The 14,645-nt window shown below is 46.2% G+C and overlaps 1 protein-coding gene across 3 annotated transcripts in view; it reads left to right on the top strand.

Annotated features, from left to right (window-relative positions):
* tsnare1 (T-SNARE Domain Containing 1) overlaps positions 1 to 14,645 on the top strand; it is a 259,913-nt gene that overhangs the window by 166,837 nt on the left and 78,431 nt on the right. Inside the window, exon 9 of one of the 3 annotated variants that reach the window (XM_070551263.1) lies at positions 6,543 to 6,906. The exons of the other annotated variants lie outside the window; for them this stretch is intronic. Within the exon in view, the coding sequence (XP_070407364.1) occupies positions 6,543 to 6,629 (87 nt within the window). The 3' untranslated portion in view covers positions 6,630 to 6,906. Of the gene's footprint in view, positions 1 to 6,542; positions 6,907 to 14,645 lie in introns of those variants that run through there. 3 annotated transcript variants of the gene reach the window in all.

The following is a 14,645-nucleotide window of genomic DNA, read 5'->3' as shown; positions in this document are numbered from 1 at the left end:
TCCAGGTCATCCTCTTGTGTCCCATTACTATCTCCAGCCCTCTGTAGACTTCCCTCAGGTGTCCTTCTAATCATTCCCCATTCCTAATCAATCTTTATTTAGTCCTCCTCCTCCGTCTAGTTATTGTTTGTTTTTGGCCCTCAGTCTTTAGGTTTAGTTTTGTGTTTATAGGTTAATGTTTATCAGCCCTTTGGTCAAGCTCCTTCCCTTCCCATTTAGTTAATTGATTCCACCAGTTCCTCCTCAGCTCACACTCCTCACACCTGTCACCTGTTTCTCTGATTGCCTCCCTCCTGTTCATAAGCCTTGTCTTGTCACTCTGTGTTTGTCGGTCCATTGTTGCTGTCAGTGTGTTTGTAGTTCTGTCAGTCACACCTCTCTGTGTATAACCAGTGTTTTTGGATTTCCAGTTCTTGATCTGGTTTTTGGATTTTGGCTCCCAGCTTTGGATTTACTTTTGGTTTTTGGCTCACCTTTAAATAAAGTATTTTTTCTTCATCCATCCTGGGTAATCTGCATTTTGGGTTCTAAACATCCCCACATCGTGACGCTTGGACAGATAACTGATTCTTTTCATAATGTCTCTTATCACCTATATGCAGATGACATTCAGCTGTACGGCTCCTTTAAGGATTCTGAGTTCTACAAACTGTCTGAATTACTAGAGCGTCTATCAGTGATCACCAGCTGCTAGAAGGTAACTTCCTCCAGTTAAACTCTGAAAAGACTGAATGTCTGATCATTGCCCCTGAGAGCATGGATCCCTTGATTATTCAACAACTTGCTCTAGTGATGGGTAGATGAAGCCTCATGAAGCGTTTCAGCACATTCCCCAAATAGTATTGATACTGTGTCGACACAGTGCTGCTGTTCTGCTCTATAACGACACCTACTGGACTTTAAATATCATTGCAGGCAACATACTGGAGACACAACAGACGCTGATTCAATGACCTAATCATACTTGTATACACTGTAAGCTATTGTAGGCCTACTTCATATGGTATTACTTTAAACTTCTAAGTTTAAAATATATACACCTCCAAATATTCTGTGAATGACACCAAGAGACAATTAAAGTGACAGTGCTGTGAATGTGATATTACCCATTTCAGTAGTCAATTACGTTTTTTGGACACTATTTCACCAGCTTTTGAAAACACGCGTTCACAGGGCACAGAAGAAGCTGGGGTACACAAAACCTGTAAAGCCCGGTGGAAAAGGTGTGGGTAGGATGTCTTCCGGTTCCCCCAGTATGTTAATGGATTTTCTTGTCTTGAAAGGTTTCCCTCTGCTAAGTAGCTCTGGACCTCAACGATAGACTCAGCTGTTGCATTGGTGGTTTGTCTGCCTACCTGTTGATCAAGCTGCTGCCACAGATTATCTGAAATAATAAACAATACGTAGAAGTTTTAGTTTTTGTCTTCTACTCTGTATTAATACACATTAGCAACAAAACAAATGTGAAAATAAGCTGATAATACTGAACAACTTGCCTGAAGTGGGTAACTGCTCTGATGAAGGTCCAGGCTGTGGCTGCAGCACACTCCATTTTCAGGCGATTGACAGCCTCACTACACTTGGAGGAACTACGAAATCCGAGTGTTTTAAATCTGGGGTCTAAAAGTGTTGATAGGGTCAACACACTTAATGACTCCAGATTGGAAGCAGTGTCTGTGACGCGACGTCTAAGTTGGTCATGGAGATGTGTGGCTGCTTGTGTGTGTGTAGATGTAAAGAATTACGCTCAAGTGCACAATTTAGCATTTTCATCATCGGGATGACCTTTGACCCTGAAACTCTCCTCTCCTCAGACAACTCCACTGTGGCCTGATGGAAAGGGACCAGCACCATAATAATAATAATACATTTTATTTAAAAGCGCCTTTCAGAACACCCAAGGTCACTTGACAGAAAATACTTAATAAAACACTATAAAACAATAATAAAACCCAAAGAAGAAAAAACAAAGAGAGAAACAGTTCAATAAAATCAGAGGTCGTAGGCAGATTTAAACATGTGTGTTTTGAGTTTTGATTTGAAAAGGGTAAAACTGTCGACGTTCCTGATGTCTGGGGGAAGTGAGTTCCAGAGACGGGGAGCAGAGCGGCTGAAAGCTCTGCTCCCCATGGTAGCGAGACGGGCAGAAGGAACCGCAAGATGGATGGAAGAAGATGATCTGAATGAACGGGATGGGGTGTGAATACTTATAAGGTCTGAGATATATGGAGGAGAGAGGTTATGGATGACTTTGAAGGTATGGAGGAGAATTTTGAAGATGGACCTGAATTTAACTGGGAGCCAGTGAAGCTGCTGGAGAACCGGGGTGATGTGGTGAAAGGAAGGCGGAGACGGTTAATGGAACGTAGATGGAAGTATGCTGACCGAATTATGTTATTAATGTGAGCCTGAAAAGAAAGTGAGCTGTCGAGGATGACACCCAGACTCTTGACATGAGGGGAGGGGGAGACTATGGCGCTGTCAATAGTTAAAGAAAAGCTGTCAGATGTTGAGAGGGTGGAGTTAGTGCCAACTAGAAGAAGTTCAGTTTTATTGCTGTTGAGTTTGAGGAAATTAGAGGTGAACCATGACTTGATTTCAGAGAGGCAGAGTGTAAGGGAGGATGGTGGGAGAGTTGAGAACAAGAAGTGCTTCCCTTAAGATGTTGAACTCATCAGCTGTGAGTGTGTTAAATCTGTTTGGAGAGAGGCAAGAGACACCCACACTGGTTCTTTCTCATCATGTAGCCGTGACAGCATCTGATATGTGCTGTTCCAACGTGTTGGTACCTCAATGACAAGTTTCAAGGTGGGCCGTCCCATCTGTTGCTGCACTTGAGCTAGCTTCTCTTCTGTTGTGGTGCTGGATCTGAAGAATGATACGATCTGCCTAGATTTGTGTCTTATGGGTGAAAGTTCAGGGATCTGATCACAGGATCTTCTGACTATTAAATTTAGTTTGTGTGCAACGCAGATTGAATGTCGAATTTGAAGAGTTCGTGTTGCTGCCATCATGTTTGGTGCTGCGTCGGTCACAAGACACCTTACCTTATTTGTTATGGCCCAGTCGTCCATCATGCCCCTTTTGACCTTGGCCAGAGTGTCAGCAGTGTGACTTTGTGGAAAGTGTTTGACTCCCAACACAGATGTGCACAACTGCATATTATCACTGATGTAGTGACAGGTAAGAGCTAAGTAAGCCTCCATGTTCAAGGAGGTCCACATGTCAGCTGTTCTACTCACTGCCACAGCTTGCTGTACTTCCCTTTTTACTCGTTCCAGTTCCTCCGCATGCTTTTTGGCCATCATTTCCTTAACCGTCTGAAAATGAATCAAAATCAATTCAGTCTAGTACTCAACACATTAATTAGACCACCTGTCATTAAAGCAAGAAAAACATCCAGCTATGAAGTTCTCTGTGTTTTGCCCTGTTGAATAGAAGGTAGGAATTTAAACTGAATCCAGTTTATACCCAAACGTGAGCTGACACACCGGACGGAAATTATTCAAGCATGCATGATGTTTGAATCACAAGTGTTTATTTTTGTTTGCTGTGTCATAAACCTTAAATCAGACGATGGTCTAATACATTTGTTAAGCACTGTATGTATTACATGAGTAACAGCAGCTATCTGAGACATTGTGTATACAAACCTTTCTGGTTGGCAAAACGTAAGATGGACCAAGGACCTGAATCAACCCCCTGAACCCCTCACTCCCAAATTCCACTACCGCCGCTCCGCCCCGGTCCGCCCCCGCCTTCCGCAGCCGCTCGCTTCCGAACTCAGTTTTTACTGGTACCCGCTCTACAACGGCTCCGCTCCGGTGCGGAGACCTGAGGTGCACAAACAGGCATGCGTGGGATTTTCGAGATCTTGCGATACAGTCCGAGCAATAAACGCGGAAGTTAGATCCAAACACCCGTTGTGTGGGAGAAGCATCGGCATGAGCTGTTTAATCTGCCCATCATTTGTGTTGAGAGATCAGCAGTGTTTGGATCAACAAAGTGTGACTACTTTGATAGTAGAAACTGTATTTATGGCTTACTTTTGTGCATTTAAAGTTCAGCCGCCACTGATAGTTGTTAAAAGTAGTTAAACCTGTGCATGTGAAACAAAAAACACATTTTGTTTATCGATGTATTGTGAAAAACGGAAGTTGTGCTTGCTCCTTTTCCTGTTGGGCCGTTGTGATTTCTGTCCATTTACTGCGGAGGTGCTCCGGCGTCCGGCGAAAATAGGATCAATTCTATTTTTGCCGGACGCCGGAACAGAGGGCGCCGCACTGCCGGAGCACGGCCGCAGTAGTGGAATAGCTCTGATTGACTACAACGGGACCGATTTTGCTCCGGAGTTCGTGCCGGAGGTAGTGGAATTTGGGGGTCACTCTCCACAATGCTCAGGGGTTGGCAGTCCTTTATAATAAAATTCAGGACTGCTTGGTCCAGAGCAATCTTCCTAGATTCTAGATTTCAAAATAATAAAACATATGTTAGTAAAACAACTGTGACAACGCACGCCCAGTGTCTATATAGGTCTACCTGTGTTCGTTCTTGCTGTATTTGCTTCCTCTTCGTTTTCATGCTTGACTCTAATGTCTCAGCATTGAGGAAGTGCTCTTATTTGTATAAGACAACTCCGCTGAGCAGATCCGACATTTAACCTAAATAAAATTAAATAAATAATTTACACTGAGAGTCCGTCACATTGCTGTTTTCAACTCTGACAGATGCGCAGAAACAAGGAAAGACAAACACGTACCTTATTAGCAAGTTAAAAGATCAAAATGATCCCACACAGCAGAAACTTTTCTTTTCCTCTCTGGCTCCATTTTCTTGATGTAAAGAGGGATGTCTTGTTGTATCTTTGAAATGGTCATTTTTTCACGGCGACTCATCCCGTTGACCTTATAAACACAGTTTGGCACCTTGGAAATGAGCGACACAGCAGCAGTGTTGGTCACGTGACTTTTTCTTAAAGCAACACACGCATCGACACTGATCGACACAGGTTTCGCTCCATGAGCTTGACACATGCGCCGGTGTGTCGGTGTTGCTGGACCCATCACTAACTTGCTCATTTATCTTCTACCGTCAAGACAAACTTAAGGAATTTGGGTGTTGAACAATCAATGTCTCTTGAAGGCCACTCAAATACATTGGTCCGTTTTTGTCACTTAAGAAATATCTCCAAACTGTGGAGGTTGGTGTCAAAACGTGAACTAGAAATGGTTCTCCATGCCTTTATCTCCTCCCGTCTAGATTACTGTAACACACTCTTCACATGTTTTAACAAAAAAGCCCTTGACCACCTTCAGTTGGTCCAGAACTCTGCAGCGAGGCTCCTAACTGGAGCAAACAGAAGAGCACACATCACTCCTATTCTAATTAGTATCTCTGGCTCCTTCAAAGACAGTTCGAAATGTGGGTGTTGTGATTGATGACCAGCTGACTTTTAAAGATCACGTTGCCTCTGTCGCTTGCGCTGTATAACATACGAAAGACCAGACCGTATACGTCAGCCAATTCCTGGTGCAATCTACAGTCATCTCCCGCCTCGACCACTGCAACACCCTTCTAACTGGTCTTCGAGCCTGGACTGTGACCCCTCTTCAGATGGTCCAGGATGCAGCGGTGTGTCTGGTCTTCAATCAGCCTAAAACAGCACATGTCACTCCTGTTCACTGAGCTCCATTGGCTACCGCTAGCAGCACGCATCAAATCCAAAGCCCTAAAACTAGCATACAAAGTCCGAGATGGTACGGTGCCCGTCTACCTGGATCATCTTGTAAAGGCTTACATCACGGCCCGGCCCCTGCGGTCATCGAAGGGTCGTCGGCTAGCAGTGCCTACACCACGCTCAGGATGATGCAGACTCTCTTCGTGTGTCATTCCACAGATGTGGAATGACCTACCAAGCACTTCTAGAACAGGGGCTTCCTTGTCGATTTTCAAGAAACTCCTGAAGACCCTGCTCTTCAGAGAGCATCTTCCAAACTCACACCCTCCCTGCACCCATCCCCCCCTCTGCTGTCCACTCCATGTTCACTTCCCTCTATGACTGTCAAAGCTGGGCATTGTATGCAGTGCTCCTTTATTGTGCAGAAGTCAGTTTTTGTGCGTGGTTACCAATTGCATGTTTATTTTTGAGACGCTTGCATGGATTTGTTTTGTTGTTTTTTGAGCATGGGACAATGAACTTCGGATTGAGAGCAGCTGCACAGCTCATAATCACAGACCTATACGGCTCGGGGTTGGGCCACTGAGGGGTTTGGACCTTTTATAAGGACACTGACAGGTGAAGGAGGGGTGTGCAGTGGAGCAACAGAGCAGCGTTCCTGAAACCAGGCACAGGTGCTTTCTGTCTCCTGGGAGAGACCAGAGGATGCTGCGGGAGGATCCAGCAGTGAAACCAAAACAATTCTATGCCCGCCAAACAGCTAAGTAAAGCAACATGAAATATTGTTGCGGCAACCTGTGTGCCTGTGGATTCTTGGGAGAAGTGAACGCTCCCCCTGAGGTATATCCTTGTGTTTTCCTCGCAGCGGCAGAGGCGGAGCCAAGGAGAGAAGAGGAGCGGGACAGCGGCACACCTCCAGCTGATGACGTGTTGGAGTGGACGCAATTGTTGACAGAACGAGGCAGCCCCAGAAGATGAAGTCGGGCCATATTTGGAAGACTATTATAAGCAGCGGAGACTGAGGGAAGTCTGTTGAAGCCCCCTGCAGGAGAGGAAGGATAATACACCACGCACCCATTCAAGTCCAGTTTGGTGGGGACAACAGAGTCCATTTTAGAATCCTGACAATAACTTTCAGGGCTCCACATGGTCAAGCTCCTCCCTATATTACTGAACTGAACTTTTTAAGTTGCTTTTACCTAAACCTTTTATTTTCTTATGTTTAACTCACATTTGTAATCATCTTTCATCTGTTTTATGAAAACTTTTGTCTGATGTTAATCTGTTTCTGCTTTGAGATCATTTTGTTTTATTTTGTTTTTATTTATTCATGTGAAGCACTTTGGGATTCCATATCTGTGATAAGTGATATTTAACGTCCCTATGAATGAGACCATATTAAATGAAACATGTATACATTTCTCCCACTGACAGGGTTTATGTAAACTAGCTAAAAGTTCAGTTGACTCAAAACAAAATTTATTTCATTTCATTTATTTATAAAGCCCTTTCTGTGACCAATGCAGACGCCCAAGGGGCTGAACACAACACAATAAAAACATAAAACCATCAGAATAAAACATAACAATCGTAAAACCGACATAAAATCAATTAAAAGAGGAGAGTAAAAGCAAAAATTAAAATCCAGAAAAAGATTAAGAGGCTGGGGCATCGAACCGGGTCAAATGTGCTAATCCTGAAACGCCTTGACAAAAAAATGGGTCTTAAGGCGAGTCTTAAAAACCCCAATGAGGGTGACTGACGCACCTCCAAAGGCAACTGGTTCCAAAGGGCAGGTGCCAACACCGAGAACGCACGGTCCCCCCGTGACCTGCACTTAGTGCGTGGAACGATCATCAGCTCCCTGCTGGCTGAGCGAAGGGCCCGCGAGGGGGCGTGTCTATGCAAAAGGTTGCCAAGCTATGTTGGAGCCGTTCCTCGTAAGGCCTTGTGTGCCAGCACCAAGACCTTGAATTTTGCCCTGTATTGCACATGCAGCCAATGAAGGGATGCCAACACTGGGGTGATATGCTCCCTGCGCCTAGTGCCCGTCACGAACCTAGCGGCTGAGTTTTGTACTAACTGCAAGCGTGCTACCGCATCCTGACTAAGGCCGGCATACGGTGCATTGCAGTAGTCGAGCCTTGAAAGAATAAAAGTGTGTGTGACAGTCTCTAGATGTACTCTGGACAGCAGGGGCTTAACTCTGGCTGGTCGGCGTAAGTTAAAAAAACGTACAACCTGGTTGATTTGGGCGTTGAATTTTAGGGCTGAGTCCAGTTGCACTCCCAAATTTATGATGGTGGTCTTCATGTTGGATGCTAAAGGGCCCAGAGTCACAGCATTGCATGGGCGTGTAGACATGCCAGGGCTAAGTACAGTTACTTCAGTCTGAGCGTCATTCAGATGTAAAAAGTTTGTAGTCATCCAGGAGCGCACATCCTCTAAGGCATCTACAAGCTTTGATATTGACCCATCGACCCCCCGCTGAAGGGGAGGTAGAACTGACAGTCGTCAGCATAAAAATGAAAAGGCATGCCGAACCACCGAAGAAGATTCCCCAACGGTAGTAAGTAGATGGCAAAAAGAAGCGGACCCAGTACAGACCCCTGTGGCACACCCCTCTTGAGTCCCTTCCAGGTCGAGGAGGTTTCACCTACACTGACACAAAAACTCCTGTTGGATAAGTAGGAGTGTAGCCATTGTAGGGCTGCACCGGTAATTCCCGCCCAGTGTTGTAGCCAATCCAAAAGTATGTCATGATCGACCGTGTCAAAGGCCGCAGACAAATCTAGCATCCCCCCCCCCCCCCCCCCGTCACAAGCTAAAAAAAACATCATTAAGAACCATTAAAAGTGCAGTCTCGGTACCGTGACCTGCTCTGAACCCTGACTGAAAGATCTCCCAGAGTTCGTTAGTGTATGAAAATGCAACCAGCTGTAAATATACAACCCTCTCAAGCAGCTTAGATATGTAAGGTGAATGTGATATAGGGCTGTAATTGGCTAACACAGTTTCCTCCATCCCCTTCTTTTTCAGCAGTGGTCGTACAACAGCCCTCTTAAAGGTAAGGGGAACCACACAAGAGGCCAGACTGGTATTTAAGGTAACCAGTACATAAGGGGCCAGAACAGAAAGAGCCTCCTTAAGCATCCTTGGGGGAAGAACATCATGAGGGGAACCAGAAGGTTTTTGCTTAGAAATGAGTTCCTCTAGCTCTGTCATAGATATAGTCTGGGAGGCTGGCAGGTTTGCCCTAAGTGGCATAGGTGCCACGAAACCAGGAGTGCGGCCTACAATAGCAGCCCGAATCATCGCTATCTTGTCCACAAAGTAGTGAAGAAAATCCTCACATGTCCCGGCCATCGCAGCCGTGGACCTGGAGGCAGAAGTTGCAGTTTCCAGTACTGGATCAATCACCTTAAAGAGAGTGCGTGGGTCATGAAAATTTGATTCCACAATGTTGGCATAATATCTGATCCTAGCCTGTCGTACCACTTCCTGGTTATCAAAAAGTGACTTTTTACACATTTCATAGGACACGTGAAGTTTGTCTTGCTTCCACTTTCGCTCAGCTCTCCTGCAGGCCTGCCTGGAGGCCTGGGTCTCATCAGACATCCACGGCTCTGCCCTATGCCCTCCTTTCCTAATCTTAAAGGGAGCAACATCATCCAATACAGAGGTGCAGAGCGTGTCAAAACGAGTAATAAACTCTTCAGCAGGGAGGTGGGCTAAGAGAAGATCCTGTCCTGCTAGACCAAATCACTCACTGAATCTCGCCACCTTAGCAGGATTTATGGCATGACTGCGCCTCTCAGGAAGAGAAGCTGGGAGGGAACACTAAAATTACATAAAATCGGAGAGTGGTCTGAGAAAACAGGCCTCAGCGTGTCCACGTTAATGGACTGAAGACCAGAGGAAAGAACCAGGTCAAGAGTGTGTCCCTTCACATGTGTAGGACCCTTAACCCACTGAGAAAGATTCAGGGAACTTAACAGGTGCAAAAAGTCCTCGGCCATCGGCTTATCAGGGCAACAAATATGGATGTTACAATCTCCTACAATCAAAATCTGATCATATTTCAACACATTCATAGCCAAGAAATCAGCAAAGTCTTTTAGAATTTCCACATTCGGTCCAGGCGGGCGGTAAATCAACGCCACAAAAAGTTGAGGGAAAGGTCCGAGTTCAAAAGAGCAAACCTCAAAACTAGAAAAAGGACCTTAAGGGATGATCTGTTTGCAGCTGAAACCTGATTTATAAACAATGAGGAGCCCCCCACCCCTGCCCGCAGTCCTTGGTGCATTAAAACAGCTACAGTCTGCAGGTAATAATTCCAACAGGGCACTCGTGTCTCCCATCGGCATCCAGGTTTCACAAACACCCAAAAATCTAGCCCTTGTTCCTCACAGAAGTCTTTCAGAATAAAAGTTTTGTTCATTACCGACCTTGCATTAACAGGCCGAGGCGAGCCGACGATGACGTGTTTAGTCCAGTAGCAGCAGAATCCAGAGACACGGGCGCAGTTGAGACGGAGTCCACATGACGCAGATTAGCAAGGTTGGCACCCGCCCAGCGGTAGCAAAACCCCCGGAGTACACGTTACGACGGAGCATCCAAGTCGAAGTCCGCCAATGGCACCAAGCAGGATGGTGGAGGATCCAACAAACGCAACGGCGCCACGAGAAGACGTCCAGGCCCACACAGCCCGGCAAGCTCCTTCCAGGACCGGGGCGGTTTGGCACGTAGGTGCACGTTTCCCACCTCGACAGCCACGACGCCGACGGCGCCTCCTCCGCTGATGACGACCGGATGCACACCGCGGAGGGACGGGTGGCACCGAGAGGCTCCGAAATGAGCGTGGGGGACTAAAATCCCCCCGGCTCGTCACAATCACCGGGCTGATGAAACCGACATCAGGCCGGAGTTTCAGAAGCGTTGCTCGGTCATAAGTCAGCAGTAGGAATGCACTGTCCACACAAAGCACAAGAACCAAAAAAAGAATAAACATATACAGAGGAGAGTGTCCGTGAGACAGACGGCGTGCCACACACACCGGCGCCATCTTTTCTGATGGCGCCGGTTCATACGCCGGAACCAGTTCATCTGTTTTAACCAAGTTAACAGTCCCAAAGGTGAAATAGTTAATAGTTAGCATGCTGTGGTGAGCTGTTACCTTCAGGATACTGGCATTTCACAGCTGTTGCTAGCTGTTCAGTCCACACATGCACCCTGTTGCAGCTTTTCTTCTTCTTTTAACTAGTTTTGGATCATTTTTATTATTTTTAACAGCATTTCACCTTGTTTTCACTATATTTTAGACTGCTTGGTGTTATTTATAATTTATTTAACCAGGAAGGTCCAAATGAGGTTAAAACCCTTGTTTTAATTCTCTGGCTATTTGTTTATTCTCAGTTGGTGGCAGGAGTTAGGGTTGGGGCCCTGGCTTGTCTCGGACACAGGAAAGGGGCCCACATGAAAACGGGTCGGGAACCACGGTTCTAGGTTCTGTGGTTTAATTGGTGATTATAGAAATTTTGTTCTGAGTGTGTACATCACACGTGTTTAAAGTGCTACACAAATAAAGGTGGTATGGTATTATACCGTGGGTTCAAATCATTGGTGAGGTCACACACACCCTAACGCAACTCTTGTCACTCAGAATTAGGAGGTCTGGTTGTGGGTTTATACACCATTCCATTTTTTCTTGGTACTAGAAAATGTCACCTGAGCCAGAAAAAATGTTAGTTTTACTTCCTGTTAATATTCACTGTAGTTTTATTAGTTTTATCTCCAATTCTTTAGGCTTTTTTTTGTAATGTGTAGTGATTGTTCTCTTATTCATCTGCTCACCCGCCCCAGTTATTCTACCCTCGGTCAACAGTAGCTGAATCTGTCAGATAGAAATACTAAGAATGTAATTAAATGAATTATAGAGATTTATTGGTCCATTTTGTACTTCAGAGATCTAATTAAATGAAAGCAATTAGTTACATCCAATTTACTGCAATTAAACAAAATGCAGTTGTTTCTAATTCATCAGAAGTCACCATTTAACAGCTTATTAGTCACATGTTTCCTCCTGGGAGCGAAGGCCTGAAGGATCAAGCTGCCTTTAGCTCAGAAGGCTGGCTTCATTCACCAAACTGCAGGCCGTCATCTGGAGCTCTTAATCAGGTGGTAGCCAACGGCAGTGAGTGACCTTGCTGGTCTGATCCTCAGCTAAAATGTATGTGGAATGTCACCTCTCTGGTGGGGAAAGAGCCGGAGTTGGTGGGTGAGGTTGAGAGGTTCTGGCTAGACATAGTTGGACTCACCTTAATTTGGGGCTCTGGCTCCAGAACCAGTTTCCTCGAGAGGGGGTGAACTTTCTACCACTCTGGAGTTGCTCCCACTGAGAGGCGTAGAGCAGGGATGGGCATACGTGTTGCCCCCCCCCCCCCCCCCCCCCCCCCCCCTTGTTGGGGTCTACCCCAGTGAACAAGATGGTAACCTCCCTCCGCCTACGTGTGGGGGGACAGGTCCTGACTGTGGTTTGTGCTTATGCATCAAACTGCAGCTCAGACTACCCACCCTTTTTTGGAGTCCTTGGAGGAGGTGCTGGAGAGCGCTCGTTCAGACTCCCTCGTTCTGCTGGGGGACTTTACGCTCATGTGGGCAATGGCAGTGAGTCCTTGAGGGGTGTGGTTGGGAGGCACGGCCACCCTGATCTGAATCTGGGCGGTGTTTTGTGTTTTGTGTTCATCATGGATCGTCCATGATGAACACCATATTCAAGCAGAAAGGCGTCCATATGTGCTCTTGGCACCAGTGTACCTTAGACTGCAGCTTGATGACTGAGTTTGTTGTTGTTTCATCTGATCTGTGGCCGCATGTCTTGGACACTCGGGTGAAGAGAGGAGCTGAGCTGTCAACTCACCACTACCTGGTAGTAAGTCGGCTTTGATGATGGAGGAGGAAGCCGGTAAGAACTGGCAGCCCAATAGAAGAAGAAGATAAGATCTTTTGTATAGTGCCTCTCAAGATAAAAATCATGAGGCGCTTCACAAAAACAAAAAATATAAAATTTAAAAAGAATTTAGAAAATGATTAAAAAAATATTTAAAATGAGCAAAAAAATAGACAATTGTGATTAAAGATTTTAAGAAAGAGGGGTATTGTGAGGGTCTGCTGGATTTGTCTGGCCAAGTCTCGTGTTAGAAAGGGCTCGAGTCCCACCTCCAACAGAATTTTGAACACATTCAGAGGGAACGGAGGGATATTGAGTTTGAGTGGGCCATGTTCTGTGCTTCTATTGTTGAGGCGGCTGACCGGACCTGTGTCAGAGGGTTGTCGGTGCCTGTCGTGGTGGCAACCCCGAACCCACTGGTTGGCACCGACGGTTAGGGATGATGTCAAGCTGGAGAACGAGTCTTATCGAGTCTTTTTGGCATGTGGGACTCCAGAGGCAGCTGATGGATACCGGCAGTCCAAGTCCACAAGGCTTCCTGCCATTCAGGACATTTATCTCCAGCGATGCCTCCGGAAAGCACACAGCATCATCAAGGACCACAGCCACGCAGCGCATCAGCTGTTCTCCTCGTTACCATCTGGCAGGCGTTACAGGAGTCTGCCTGCTCGGACTACGAGACTTAAAAACAGTTTCTACCACCAAGCCATACGACACCTCAACCATTACACTTAAACACACACTTAAACACAGGATACAGATGTTACCCTGCAGCTCCACAAGTACAATTTAACCTGCACTGGTTACTTCATTTTAATGGTACTACTCACTTTTTTTACATATATTTATATTTAGTCATCTATACTTACTTATCTATTTAGTAAGCTTTTACTTTTAGCATGACTCTCTATTATTTAGCTTTTACTGTATTATATCTTCTTCTTGTTTCTATTGTATGATGCTGCTGAGAGACCGCTGCTCGTCAAACACATTTCATTGCAATGTTGACCCTGTGCTAACTTGCATATGACAAATAAACTAAACTAAACTAAACTAAGTGGAACGCGGCTCTGGTGGTTGCGGAGGCAAAAACCCAGGCGTGGGAGGAGTTTGGTAATACCATGGAGCAAGACTTCAGTATGGCTTCAAGGACATTCTGGTCAACCATCCAGCGTCTCAGGAGGGGAAAGCAGTGCACTACCAACACTGTTTACAGTGGTGATGGTTTGCTGCTGACCTCGACTCGGGAGATTGTGGATATGTGGGCGGAATACTTTGAAGACCTCCTCAATCCCACCGGCACGTCTTCCAGTGAGGAAGCAAAGTCTGGGTAGTTTGGGTTGGATTCTCCTATCTCTGGAGCTGAGGTCACTGAGGTGGTCAAAAAGTTCCTTGGTGGTAAGGCCCCGGGGGTGGATGAGACCTGCCCAGAGTTCCTTAAAACTCTGGATGTCGTAGGGCTGCGTAAGTTGGCACGACTGCAGCATCGCATGGCCATCAGGGGCAGTTCCACTGGATTGGCAGAACGGGGTGGTGGTCCCTCTATTTAATAAAGGGGACCACAGAGTGTGTTCCAAATACAAGGGGATCGCACTTCTGAGCCCCCCTGGTAAGGTCTATTCAGGGTTCTGGAGAGGAGGGTTCGTCAGATTGTCGAACCTCGCATTCAGGGGAAACTTTGTGGTTTTCCCCCTTGCCATGGAACTCTGGCCCAGCTCTATACCCTTAGGAGGATCCTGGAAGGTGCGTGAGAGGTCCCCCATCCAATCTACATGTGTTTTGTGGATTTGGAGAAGGCGTTAGACAAAGCCTTCTGGGGGGGTCCTGTGAGGGGGACTCCGGGAGTATGAGGTACCAGGTCCTCTGATATGGGCTGTCCCTGTTTGACCGGTGTCAGAGCTAGGTCTGCATTGCTGGCTGTAAGTCGAGCTCGTTTCCACAGAGAGTTGGATTCCACCAAAGCTGCCCTTTGTCACCGATTCTGTTCATATCTTTTACTGACAGGATTTCTAGGCACGC

Source organism: Nothobranchius furzeri, chromosome 5 (assembly GCF_043380555.1).
Source record: "Nothobranchius furzeri strain GRZ-AD chromosome 5, NfurGRZ-RIMD1, whole genome shotgun sequence".
NCBI classification, from domain to species: Eukaryota; Metazoa; Chordata; class Actinopteri; order Cyprinodontiformes; family Nothobranchiidae; genus Nothobranchius; species Nothobranchius furzeri.
This window is presented reverse-complemented; position numbering and strand designations above follow the sequence as displayed.